Source organism: Gekko japonicus, unplaced genomic scaffold, assembly GCF_001447785.1.
Source record: "Gekko japonicus isolate JY-2015 unplaced genomic scaffold, Gekko_japonicus_V1.1 scaffold153, whole genome shotgun sequence".
Classification (NCBI taxonomy): domain Eukaryota; kingdom Metazoa; phylum Chordata; class Lepidosauria; order Squamata; family Gekkonidae; genus Gekko; species Gekko japonicus.
Genome location: NW_015175360.1, coordinates 871,752 through 886,118, shown reverse-complemented (window position 1 = coordinate 886,118; position 14,367 = coordinate 871,752). Strand labels below are relative to the sequence as shown.

Here is a 14,367-nt window from a genome sequence, read left to right as displayed (position 1 = left end):
ACCATCCATCAAAGGACTCCATGCCTGAGTTGGAAAAAAGAATCACTCTTGTATATGTTTCTTCCTTTACTTCCATTCTCATTCCCTAGCTGTCCAGCGGTACCAACTGGCCTGTCCTACATTAGCTTAAATAAAAGAGGCGTGAGTTTGCAATACATGTCTTTAGGTGCCAGATCAGTCTTACTTTCGTTGACAGAAATTTAACATGGCTATCCCACTAGTTCAGGCCAAGTTTATTTCTACTCAGCTGAATCAAACAGTTTTTGTTTTATTACACAGAACTGTTTTACAAAGCACAAGAAGGTAAATTCCTGCCCCAAGGACCTTATAATCCTGAGACAAGCAAGATGGCAAAGAAGGGGAGAGAGAAGATGCAGACGGGGCAACACTGGGGAAGAATGTTCATTCCAATGACACGTACATGGGCTTAGCTCCCATAGGGGAGGAGAACTAAGGCACTGTGCAAAAGTCTTCCCAAGTTTGTCTCGGGCTGTGCCTCTTCAAGAAACCATTCTCACATGCACAAAAACATTTTGTCCTCCATCTGAAAGAAGAAGAGGAAGAAGCGACTGCATCTTATTCAGGGAGGCACTCCAGGACCTTGGGCCAACTGAGGTAAAAGCCGTGCCCTCCACACCTAACCGATATTCTTACCTTTTAGAGTAGGGCCTGAACTGCTGAACGTAGGGTTGCCAACTGGTGTGGAGAAAGTGTTTAGTCTCTTTAAAAGAGGCTTAATGTGTAGAAACGGACTGTCGAAGCTTTCTACAGCATGAAGGTAAATTGCATCACCTGATAAATAATGTCCCATCAATCCTCTACCCTGACCTGGGTGGCTCAGGCTGGCCTAATTTCATCAAATCTCAGAAGCTAAGCAGGGCCAGCCCTTATTAGTATTTGGATGGGAGACCATCCAGGAAGTCTAGGGGCACTGTGCAGAGGCAGGCAGTGGCAAGCCACCTCTGAACGTCTCTTGCCTTGGAAACCCTACAGGGTCACCATAAGCCAGCTGTGACTTGAGGGCACTTTCCTCCACCACCTCAGGGCTTTAGTATATGGACCAGGCATTTTTTCCAGCAAGCTGGCAATCTCATTCATGACTTAGAGGCACCACTTAACTTGCTTAATATGACAGAGAACAAAATTATCTTTGATATGGATTAGTCTGGGTGCCTTAATTTGGGGGCTGGCTCCTAGGTCCAAGGAAAGTTTGTCATGCCCTCCCTTAGGACACCAAAACAGGTAATGGGATGGCAGGCTTACAGTCCTGAGCTCTATTCTAAAAATATCAGGAAGCAGGAACTGTAAACCATGCATTTTGTCACCAGTCTTGGTAATTGATACAACAGCGTAGTATTAGTCGTACTACTACTAATAATAATAATAGTATAGTGATTAGAGCATCGGGCTACAATTCAGGAGACCCAGATTACAATCCCCACTCTGCCATGGAAGCTTGCTGGGTGACCTTGGGCTAGTCACACTCTAAGCCTAACCTACCTCACAGGGTTCTTGTGAGGATAAATTTCAGGAAAGCAGAATGATGTAAGCTGCTTCACGTTACCACTGGGGAGAAAAGTGGGGTATAAATGAAGTGAATAAATAAATAAAGCTATTTCATCATAATATTCTTCATCCTGTGTGTAAATTCTAGAGGGTAGAGGAGCTGGGCAGGAGCTCCAAGGAGCAAGTAAATACTGCTGGGCCAAAAGCAGCACAGCACTGCTGTGAGCAAGACAGCCACCTCCCATAACTCTCCTGGGAGGAAGCCTCATTGTGTAAAGCGACCCTCCCAACACACTCCAGCAAGGACACTGTCAGCTGGTTTTTGCTACCTCCTCCTGTTTACTACTTCATATGTCACTCATATGTAAGAAATGCTACACTGTGAAAACATCCCTATTAGAATCTGGGTTATCAATATGTCTTCTCTCTTTTTGCACTACTTTCATTAGCACAACCACAGTGTTCAAGAAGGTCTTACTGTACTACTTTGGTCCAGTGCATAAACACCATGCTTCCAAAATTTTAAAATGTTTATAATTTGTAGCAAATATTGCCTCAGGATTACCACCTGATGTAAAATAAATTATGGTCTACAACTAACACTGCATAAGAAAATATTGTCTACATACGCTGAAAACCCTTATTTGCATAGGTAACGTTTAGAATTACAGTACAACGTATGTGGTTGAACAACCTCCAACTTTCATTTATTAACAAGTCCTTAAATGTAAAGATCTACAAAGATTTTGTACTAACGGCTCCATGCAAAACAGAGTTACATCTTTCTAAGTCCAGTGAACTCTGTGGGTTTAGAAGGACATAACTCCGTTTAGGACCGTGCTGCTTAAGACTGTGCTGCAAGATGGCTTGTTTGAATGGAGGAGAATTTAACAGGCAGTTTAGCCCTAACAGGAAGACAACTTTGTAAAAAGTATACACACACATGAACATGAGCAATGGTGTCTACACTTATTTGCAAGGTAAAGCACATCATCAAGTTGCAACTGACTCATGGCAACCCCATGAAGTTCCACCTCATGGGGTTTTCAAGGCATGAGCAGAGGAGGTTTGCAATGGCCTTCCTCTGCATAGCAGTCCCAGTCTTACTTGGTGGTCTCTCATTCAAGTACCAACCCTGGTTAGCTTCCAAGCCCTGATGAGATCAAGCTAGTCTGGGCTCTTAGGGCTGCTACAGTTATTTGGATACATAAGACAAAAAGACAAGGGGAGAGTGACATGAAAATTTATCTGTGAATTAATAAGTAAGTCATTGGGAATAATCATTTATGAAACTGCCTACAATCCTGCACACATTGAATGTACTAGAATTTACTTCTGAGGAAGCACACATAGGAGCATGCTGCACAGTAACCAAATAATAAATGTGACTAACATTTTTGGGAAACTCCTGTTTTTAGATTAAATATTTAAACATCACCTAGTGGTTAAACATGTTCATGGGAAAGCTGCACTTGCACTTAACAGCAAATTCAGCACTCAAATAGCCTCATTATTCCAGGTAAAGGATATTAAAAGGCAGGGGAGCCCAGAGGAATGCATTCGAATACAGAGCCCAAGCCTGCAATCATATGGAAGTAAATCCCATTAAGCCCCGTAGGAGTAGCTGCCAAGTAACCATATACAGACTCAAGCTGCATATCAACAGTTTTTACATGAATATGCTTATGTGTATTCAAGCCATCATGCTCTATCAGCACACAATACTCCATGATCCTAAAAAGTTCACTCAATGTATAGTTCACAGCCAATAGTAAATGATAAATAGTTAAGATATGTAACATTACCAGTACTGCACATTCAACTGTTTTCAAGTGACTGAAGCTGTCATTCCAGCAAGTTCACTCTATTTATTACAGTCTACACTATAGTCAATTTTGCAGACAGATGGCATCCTATAATTACAGAAACCCCATGACTAAGCACAAATCTTCCTGAGCTACTAAGCAGCCCTGATTTAGCAAGGAAATACCCTGTTCAGAATTCCCAAAAGTGACACAGTAAACTCCATGTGAAAGCCCTATTGTGACATTTATAATATCCTTAAGGGCTTGTGTTCTCGTAAGTATTCTTCACAACGGATGAATTCTCCTCCAGGTTTGTCCCACTTGGTCAAGTCACTGCAACATCAGGTTACTACAAAATATGGTTTATTTACAGATTAGGCGGTGAGTAAAGCATGAGTGAGGAGCTGCAGTGGCTCAAGTGGTTAAGACGCTGAACTGCAGGCTGTGGAAGGTCAGTAGTTCAGCAGTTCGAGACCCGGGTGCCACATGATGGAGTGAGCTCCCGTCTCTAGTTCCAGCTCCTGCCAACCTAGCAGTTTGAAAGCAAGAAATTGCAAGTAGATTGCAAGTACCACTTCGGTGGGAAAGTAACAGCGTTCCGTGCGCCTTGGTGTTTAGTCATGCCGGCCACATGACCACAGAAACGTCTTCGGACAGCGCTGGCTCTTTGGCTTTGAACCGTAGAGTCGGATTCGACTGGCTTTTGAGCAAGGGAACGTTTACCTTTACCTTTTTAAAGCATGATTGACTGAGTGAGGAAGATCTTAAAGCTAAAAGTGAAAGATACAGGTCCAGCTAGTACAGCACATATCCTCAGCAACTGATGAGAGAGTTTACTATGTACAACAGCAACTGTTCAGTAATTAACCTGATCTGAAATCTGAGATTTATTTTGTAACTTCTTTCTATCTATACCTAAGTGCATTAAATAAAAGGCAGAGGCGGCAGCACACAAAAACCCCTGACATATATTCAGGGAGAATCCGAGATTGGGGAGTGAGTGTGTGTAAGGGAGAGACCCCAACAATTCATACACACCTGCCACTCATATGCTCCATCACTGATCTCCAACCACTATCACCTTTGGCTCTGTGCGGACAATTACAAAACCGAACCCACGCTTTACTGATAAGTGAAAAGAGAAAAAAGTTCTACCCTTATATGCCATCCTTCATCATCTCGACTGTTTGGAAAGTAGGTGATTAAAGGGCGTTAAGAGATAACTATAATCCAGAGACACAAGGCAGAAGCGTCTGGCCTATCTAACCCGGAGAAGATTTCCCACTTGTCAATCTCCCTGCTCTGCCACCATTCGCGCCACGTGTCAGCCGCACTCAACCCATGCCCCCCACCCAACCTTCTTCTTTCCCCGTTTCACATCTGACTGCTCTTCAACTTACTGGTTCCTTCCATCCCTGCTCATCTAGAAGCTCTTTCTCTCCCCCATCACTGCCCCATCTGTCTCGCTCGCTCTCCCCTTCCTTCTCAGTCTCGACCCATCTCTTCGGAGCGTGTGTGTGGGAGGCACGGGTCAGCCCTCTGCTCCCCCACACCGGAGCCGTGCTTAAAAACATCTTCCCGAGGCGCTGCTGCATCCCAGAAAGGGTGACTGTAGTGATGAATGGACGGGCCCGCCGCTTCACATGCGCCGTCTGATGCAACATGGCAGCAACACGCCCCGCCTCAGCCGTCCTCTGGAAGAACCGGGGAGGGGGTGGCTCAGGGGAATGAATGGCCACCGCGGGGCCTGTGTACACACGGTAGGGGTTGGCACGAAACGCTTACCAAGAGGGGGGTCCGCGGACTTCACCGTCAGACTCAGCGCCATTCTGGCGGAGGCGAAAGCGACCAGCAACACGACAGAAGAATGGGGCGGGAACTCGGCACGGCGTCGACTCACTGCGAGGCGGAGGAAAACCGCCTCCTCCCCCAGCCAGCCTTTCCCCCGGCCTCCGTCCCGCCTTCTTGGATTGTCACACGGAATGGCACCGCCTCCATCCACGCAGACGTATTTCAGTCGCCAGAAGGGGGGGGGGGTACATTACCCGCTCCCCAAAATAGACATCGCTCGTCAACTAGGCGAACGCCCCCCGGCACATGGCCTATTCGCAGCCTGAGGGGTCACCTTAGTGTGGTCAGAGGAGACCCTGCCTCAACCATGGAGCGGGGTAACCTTCTGCTATGCACTTCCAGCCTACCCTAACCTACCTGGTAGAAGGGTAATTGCGAGGATACAGTGGGGGGGAAGAGCCACACAAACGCCAAGCTCCTTAGGGGAAGGGTTGTACAGACAAATTATACACCTCTCAGTTAACCTACCATCAACAAAATAATCTGTCATCATCAGCAAGATCATGGTTTATATTTCCTAATTTATCCAGATAAACTACTCTCTTCTAGCTGCCCTACTGAGAAACATCAATGTATATTTTAAAAAATGTCATTTTTAAAACTGTCATTGTATTTATACACTTTTGAAAGCTAGAGCTTCTCCTATGGGGGAGGTCCTGCTTCTTCTCTGGTCGATGACAGGTAGGCCACTCTAAGTGGGTGGCAGCCCAAAGACTGCAGGTGGTGCATGGGAACTTAAGGGAGGCGGCAGATATGTGAGCCCCAAGCTATGAAGGGTTTTAAAAGTCATAACCGGCACATTGAACTGAACTCAGAAACAAATTTGAAGCTAATGTAGAGAACAATTAAAGGTTCAAGTGATTTTCTATTGATTATTGTTGATTTCCAGGAACCTTTGGGAGAGATTCTTTGGGGCTCTCCTGGAGAATTAGCTGCGGTGGCTCAAGTGGCTAATGAACTGCAGGCTGTGGAAGGTCAGTAGTTCAGCAGTTCGAGACCCGAGTTGCCGCATGACGGAGTGAGCTCCCGTCTCTAGTTCCAGCTCCTGCCAACCTAGCAGTTCGAAAGCAAGAAATTGCAAAGTAGATAAATAGGTACCACTTCGGTGGGAAGGTAACAGCGTTTGGTGCGCCTTGGTGTTTAGTCATGCCGGCCACATGACCACGGAAACGTCTTCGGACAAGCGTTGGCTTTTCGGCTTTGAAACGGATATGAGCACCACAACCCTAAAGTCGGACTCGACTGGCTTTTGAGCAAGGGAACCTTTACCTTAAATCACTAAGCACAGTATTAAATCAAACTTAATTGACATGTTCCAGCCCTTGCTTCAAAGAAAAGGAATTTTAACTGCAGATGTTTCTGTCCCAGGCAACTTAGCCAATTTTCATTTAGGATGTACTTTCTACCTGTCAGAGCTGAAGATTTATGAGAACCTCTCTACTTCAAAGAGTGAGTTCAGACTTCGTTCCAGCTTCTGATTTGTAGTAATTTTAAATAAGCTTAGAGTGTTGTAACATATCAATATTGAAGTATTGGAATCTATAAGCAATATCTCTATATATATGTGTTTGCCTTTTCAGCCTTAAAGAAGAAAAGACTTTGCTTTTTAATTGGAATAACAGAAAGCATAATGATAATTAATTGTCAAAGCTAAAGATTGATGAGACTTCCGGCAGCATCTGATGGCCACCTGAACTCTTCGCTCCACCCCCCCTTTTTTTGCCCTGACACACCGATCATACGGACATTGACGACTGCAGCTACATGGGGAAAAGCGAACACAGAGACCTGCACCCAAATCTCAAAAAATCCAAAATGGAGAAATCAACAGAGGACCAACAATCGCCTATTTCTCTGCCGGGCCTACAATTCTCCAAGACTCCCAAACTGGCGACGTGAGGCATCGGAAACTACAACACGGCTACCCCAGTCACAAAGGCAGAACTAACTTCAGCACTGCACACTGTGGAAGCAACATTCTTGGACAAAATTACGTCTCTGATCAAACCGCTATATGACCATCTAGATGTCATTCAAAAAAATCTGACAGAAACAAAAAAAAAGTAGCTGAAGGAGCAATGAATAATAGCCTGGCAAATCAGGCAGAAATGCAAGTAACGGAGGATATACTTGCTGAAAGGAGTTTGCGACTAGATATGTCTCAGACAAAATAACCTTAAACTGAGAGGGCTGGGGGGAAAGGTAGAAGAGAAAGAAGATTTAATGGCACACTTAACCAGATGGCTACTTCCAACAAGTTGGAGTGGAAAAATAATATCTCTCCAATCTTAACTAAAGCATTCCGACTCGGATCTCCCGCCATAGTGAAGACAAGACCTTCAAGGGACATTCTTATTTATTTATTTATTTATTTTTATCAAATTTATACCCCGCCCTCCCCCGTAGGGCTCAGTTCTGTATCTCCGCTACAAGAACAGAATCCTACAGATGGCACGAAACAAAGGTGGTCTTACTTACAAAAGCTCTGTCATAGAAATTTATCCCGATCTTCCAAAAGAAGCCCTGCAAAAAAGGCACGAACTTAAACCTATTACAAACTGCTTAATGGATGCCGGCATCAAATATGTATGGTCATCATCACCACTGGTGCTGCAATTTTCGTATAAAGGAAGAATGCACAGAACATCTAACCCTGAAGACGGCTCCAAGCTTCTCCAGATTCTAGATCTAGAAGTTCCCATGGACTTGAATAAGGGATCGCAAAAGCGGAGACACTCTTCTCCTTCTCCACCTCCGCTGGAGCTGCGATGCGCAAACGGGACAAATCTGTGAGATCGCAGAACTTTTTCTGTTAGAAATATCTTAGGCAAGTTAGGAATTGTTCTTAGTAGCTTAGAATATAAGTAGATGTTAAGTTTTAGAGTTGGTCTCTTTAACATATGCCTTCAAATTAATATTTAGCGGCAGGTTTGCAGACTAGCGTCTTGCACCCACACAGATTCACACAAATGTAGTGAAGCCAACTTTGCTTGTATGTTCACTGTTATTGCTATATACCTTGTATATACACGGCACTCAAACAGGAGGACTCCAGGCGACTATTTACATTCAAGGAGTCATAAACCATTTAAGATTTTCTGTTTTACTGATAGAACAGAGTATAAGAAGCTGCTATGGTATATGTTTAAGTTTATTAGCATATGTTTTTAGGTTTACTCTTAATGAAAGAAGAGTAAACTGGAGCCCCGCAGTTACAAAGCTAATCATGAGTACTCAGACACCACGTGGGAAGGTTCACTAGTAGTAGTTCCCTTAAAAACATTGTATTCTTGTTGGGCTTTCATCAAATATATTTTAGTATTTTGCACACGCAAGGTGTCGGGGAGGGAGGGGAGGGCAGGTGGATTGTTGGGGGGTTTAACTAGGTCCTATTAGAGATTAGATTCTTTGGAAAAGTCGCTGGGACTGTTTCCTTTCCAAGATGGAAACCCAGCCTCTCACACATTTCATCTTAGTGTGGGAGAGTATAGAGTCTTTAATTGATTTTAAAGTTAATTAATTGCACTGTTCTGATTGTTTTATAGTTAAAATTACTATTTTTATAAGAATTAATTTATCTGATTGCTGATTAGTGTTTACGCTTTTATTAATTGTACTTACAACTCCTTATTGAGGGGGGAGACACAAACAAGAGGAAATCAAACTGTAACAGAAAGGGATTGAAACTTGCTACGAGTTGTACAAATTTAGAACTGCCAGCACATCTTTCAATCCAACTTGTTGTGTAAATCAAGCACACATTACAAACACTTTATTTATCATATGTGGAGGACGAGACCAGGAAATTAGGAGGAGTATTCTTCTCTCAGTGACACGGGGAATTTAAAGGCATCAGAACACATTTCCCTATAGTATTGTCCGCAGTCTATTCTGAATAATTGACGCCCTCTAGTGTTCACTTCCCAAATTTGCACTGCTATACTTTTGTCACACACTGTGACTGCAGGTAGCCCAGGAAATACACAATTGTAATAACTAAATTACACTTCTGGATAAGTAGACAAGATCTGTTCTACATACCCATTTGATTAATCTCATTTCTCACAAAAGAAACACTCCATTAGCATTGCTACGATCTCTTCACCTGAGACAAATCTTAGAAACCTGAGGAATTCTACCTTGTTTGACCTAGTGATTATACATTCTTAAGATCCTAATATCTACATAGTGACATAATGGACGCAGGTATCAAAATAATTTCATCAAATGTACATGGCCTGAATAATAACATCAAACAAAAACACACTCTTACTACTATATTAAAACAAAAACCAGACATAGTCCTCCTACAGGAAATGCACCTCAAGAAAACAGAAACCATGGCATTTCGCTCCACCAAATTTCAATCTCAATATCTTGTATCAGGCACTTAAAATCACGTGGGGTAGCAATTCTTATTGCACAAAAAATCCATTTTACTTTCAATTCTAAGAAGCAGGACCCAGAGGGCAGGTACCTTTTCATTAAAGGGAAAATTGAGGATCATTTGATGACCATAGCCACTATATATGTGCCCAGTAATGGGCAACTGAGCTTCATTGGAGAGACCCTTGAGAAATTACGGAAGTTTGCAGAGGGTGATATTATATTGGGAGGGGATCTCAATTTTATAGTGGACAACATTTTAGACAGATCATACCATAATCCCAATACCGGACAATCTAAAAAAAGATACACCAAATTGGCCTCTCTGTTGAAAGAACACAATCTGTTAGACATATGGCGAACCTCCCATCCAAACGATAGAGACTACACATATTTCTTGGCACAACACAACGTGCACACCAGAATTGATTTTATTTTAACGTCTTCATCTTTGTTAGACCGTATTCTTTCTACTTCTATAGTCCCATCTCAATGGTCGGACCATGCGTGGATGGACTGCACAATCTCACAGATAGACCAAAAGACACAGAGAAATTGGGCTCTCAACATATCTTTATTAGAGAATCCAGATTTTAGAAGATACAAAGAACAGGACATAAAACTTTATTTCCGAGAGAATGACACAGAGTATGTTTCTCCGACGACCTGCTGGGACGCAATGAAGCCAGTTCTGCAAGGTAATATAATGTCCAAAGCCTCCTTCCTGTAAAAACAAAAACAACAGGTAGAAAATGACATACTAGATAAGATCAAACCATTAGAACAATGCCACAAAGAAAGTGGGTCTAAACAGATTCTGAAGCAACTGAATCTAGAATGTAAAGCCCTCAGCATGCTAGAAACATCTAAAATAAAAAAACAACTAATCTTCACTAAGCAAAAATATTGGGTGAAGTCACCACGGACACTGAATCTTTTGGCACATAAGATAAAAGACATTAAGGCATCTAAGCAGATTAAGGCTCTTAAAACCACAAAAGGGGATATAGTCACAAAAACCACTGATATATTACATGTTTTAGAAGAATATTATACTGAATTATACAAAGCAGTACCTGTGTATCATGACACCTTCCAAAGGAGTATGGCAGACTTCCCTGCCCACATTAAACTAGAAGACCGACACAGGTTAGCCATGGAAGACCCCATTACAGAGAAAGAGGTTTTGGACAACATTAAACTGGACACAGGAACTATCCCCCCTTCTTGGAGACAAGCTTCCATGGTAGTCATACCTAAGAAAGACCGGGACCCCATATGCCAGAAGTCATACCGCCCAATCTCTCTTTTAAACCAGGATATGAAAATTTTTACATCTATCCTAGCTAAGAGAATAAACACATTTATATCTAAATATATCCATACCGACCAAGTGGGATTCATCCCACACAGAGACCTTGCAGACAATACCATAAAGACGTTACATCTTCTTCAACATGGTATCAAAACTAAACTATGGACCTTATCTCCCTAGATGTAGAGAAGACCTTCGATACCGTGGAGTTCCCTTATCTCTTCACAGTACTCAAGAACATAGGATTCGGCCCCAAATTTACACACACTATAGAAGATCTTTATATGAACCCAACTACCAACGTCAAGACTAATGACTCCACGTCACCTACAATAAATCTTAGAAGAGGCACAAGACAGGGATGCCCGTTATCCCTGCTATTATTTGCCATGGCGGTTGAACCATTAGCGCAAGCAATTAGGACAAACCAACACATCGAAGGAGTCAAAGTTAGAGATTCTGAATACAAAATATCGCTGTTCACGGACGATATGTTGCTTTATATCACCAAACCTTTAACTTCTATACCAGCTCTAATGCGAACATTAGCAACCTTTGTAGTGGTATCGGGGTTACACATTAATGACGCCAAATCACAAATACTCCCGATTCACATTCCTAAGGAAGAACAATTTCTTCTCAGACAGCAATTTCACTTCAGTTGGGCCGCAAATTATATATCACACTTAAAAATAAAGATCCCGTTAGACCTGACCAAAATTTTACACCACAACCATAACATGACTTACACAGAAGTTCACACCACCATCTCCAAATGGGACAAATTGAACCTGGCTTGACAAATAATATTTGATAAAATCATTTCTCTTGCCTAAATTTATCTTTTTATTCAGAGCCATTCCCATAGCTATACCAACGTTAATGCTTAAAAAATGGCAAGACACTTTGCTGAAGTTTTTGTGGGCGGGGCGCAAGGCGAGGATAGGGTTCCACATACTATGGAAACCCAGATCCCAAGGGGGATTTGGGCTACCGGACATAACAACTTACCAAAAGGTGACACTGCTGACAAATATTAGTAAAATTCAACGTTCCGCATCCCCAACACACTGGGTCAGTTTATGTTCAGACCTCCTCCATCCATATACGCTAGACTCCATACTCTGGAATGTGAAACCAAACCCCCCAGCCTTTAAGCGACTTAACGAGTTCCTAACACCAATGTTCAACTTATAGAAAGCAATACGTAAAACATACTTACCTGAAGTGTCGAGGTATTCCACCTTTACTCATCAACCGTGGTTCGCAGACATGAGTGACTCCACTTTCCTAGATTCTTGGAAAAAAGCAGGGCCATCTCACTTCTGTGACATTGCGTCCAAACAGGGTCTGTTTAAGAAAATCGAAATAGAGAGCAAATTAAAATTGCCTGTGCCATGGTTCCTTTATCGAAAATTACAACACGTTGCCAGCTGTCTGAAAATCACATCTATCCTAGCCCAACCACATACAGAGCTAGAAATGATCTTAAAATTTTATGATATACAAAATAAAGGATTAATCTCAGCCACGTACCAACTTCTGCTAAAAGACAAAAATCCCAAACCAATGCCTTACCAACTCTCGTGGCAGAAGGAATGTGAGGTGACTTTAGATGATGACACATGGTCCACGATATGGACATCATGAACTGGCCTCCCCCACTCAATACCAATAGAGCTGCAAGAGTTTAAGATCATGTTGAAATAGTACCTATCCCTGCAAAGAATCTCCTACATGAGTTCTGCGCACTCATCCTTGTGCTGGAAGGGTTGCCAGTAGGTTGGCACCTTCGCACATTGCTGGTGGCTGTGTGAAAGAATTCAGAATTTTAGGAAAGAGATACAACAGCTAGTCAAACATATCACAGACATAGACATGCCAATCTGCCCAGAAGGGCTTTTTCTTGATTACTGGCCAACACACATAGAAAAACTTTTTTTGTACTTATTACAAAAGAAAAACTTTTATACTTATTACAAAAAAACACTAAACATCATGATATATGCTGCAAGGACATCCATTGTCACATGTTGGAAGGATGCTAATCCATCTGATACCCAAATCTGGTACCATAAACTATGGGACCAGTTTTTAATGGATTGTGTCACAAATTAAACAATGCTTCTTTACGGCCAACCAAATACCAATTTATGGAAAAATGGGATCCCATCCTAGACTTCCTCACTGGAGAAGAGTTCATACCCACTTCCTGGTCGTAGTTTCAACAATGGATATGATGCTTAAATCCTCCTAAATGTTAACTATATACACTCAGCTATAATGCTTTGTTGTTAAGTTACTTACTTTTTTACTCAGCGTTATTTCTCCAATCTTACTGGAATTATACATTGAATGGTTATTGTATACACTTAGAGCTAATACCTTTTTGTTACAAAAATCATTATACTTACGAAGCAGAAGCTGATTCTTGGGGAATTCCCAATTTTGAAATTACATTGGATACAGATTACACATGTTGCTCTGTTTTTTTATGTATAATGCACTGTACTCTGGTAATTTGCTGTAACTTGGTTGTACTTTACGATATTGTAAAATAAAACATAAATTACAAAAAAGCTAAAGATTGATGGTTCCATTCTTTATTTCACAGGAACTAGAAAATAATTGGTCAAGATGTTTTTATACACTTAAAACTGACCTGGCAAGGATCCAGGATTGAATTTTCAGCCCAATTGCCAGAAGTTTCAGCCCAATTGCCAGAGCGTCGCCCGGCGACATGCCCAGCGTGCTGACGTCACGTCTGGGTGACATCATTGTGGCACGCGCGTGTCCTACGTGCAGGAATGTTCTGGCCAGGAACCATCTCTCTCCGCCTTCTTCAGCTTGTCTGCACCCGGGGCACGCCAGGGTGGAGCCATCCCCTGGCTTGGTGGAGGCCCTCCTTGAGCCCGGGCCATGCCACAGCGGCTGACAAGGAGCCAGGCGGAGGTCTGGGGACGGGCAGGGTGCAGGTGGGCCCATGGCCGGAGACTCTTGGCTCCCCGGCACTCAGCGCTATGCTGGCCAGGTGGTGCCTGGCCTGGCAAGCATCGGACCAGGAGCATGGGTGGGTGGCTGCCGGGTAGGTGGTGAAGTAGAGCCGGCTCCCCTGCCTCCTCCGAGCCGGAGTGGGTTGCCACTCCCCCGGCAGTCCGCTGTGGTGCATCAGCCGCCTCCTTGAGCAAAGTCAAGAAGCCACTCAGGTGCCTTGGCCAGAAAACTGGCCTTGGTTGGCTCCTAGAGATTTGCGCCTCTGGGGCAACATACCCAGGGTTTGCTCCTTTTACCTGGATGCTGCATCAGTGGAAAGCTTGTCACAGGCCTCCTCTGATCTTTGCAAAATGCAAATAGAGGTGCTTTTGAGGGTGGCAATGGGCCTGGGCCGTGGGCTACCTTTGGGGGCCCAGCAGGCGTCCCACCCATCTGTCCTCTGGAGCTGGTCTTGGCTGAGCTGCCTTAAAAAGATCACGAGTTTGTCTTTTTCAGCTCTCTGCTTGCTTT

At 43.2% G+C, this 14,367-nt stretch overlaps 1 protein-coding gene across 1 annotated transcript in view; it reads right to left on the bottom strand.

The window, feature by feature from the left end:
* Positions 1-5,188, bottom strand: part of EPRS (glutamyl-prolyl-tRNA synthetase) — a 75,260-nt gene extending 70,072 nt beyond the window's left edge. Inside the window, exon 1 of the mRNA XM_015425356.1 lies at positions 5,097-5,188. Coding sequence (XP_015280842.1) covers positions 5,097-5,139 — 43 coding nt within the window. The 5' untranslated portion in view covers positions 5,140-5,188. The remainder of the gene's footprint in view (positions 1-5,096) is intronic.
* Between the last annotated feature and the right edge of the window lie 9,179 nt (positions 5,189-14,367).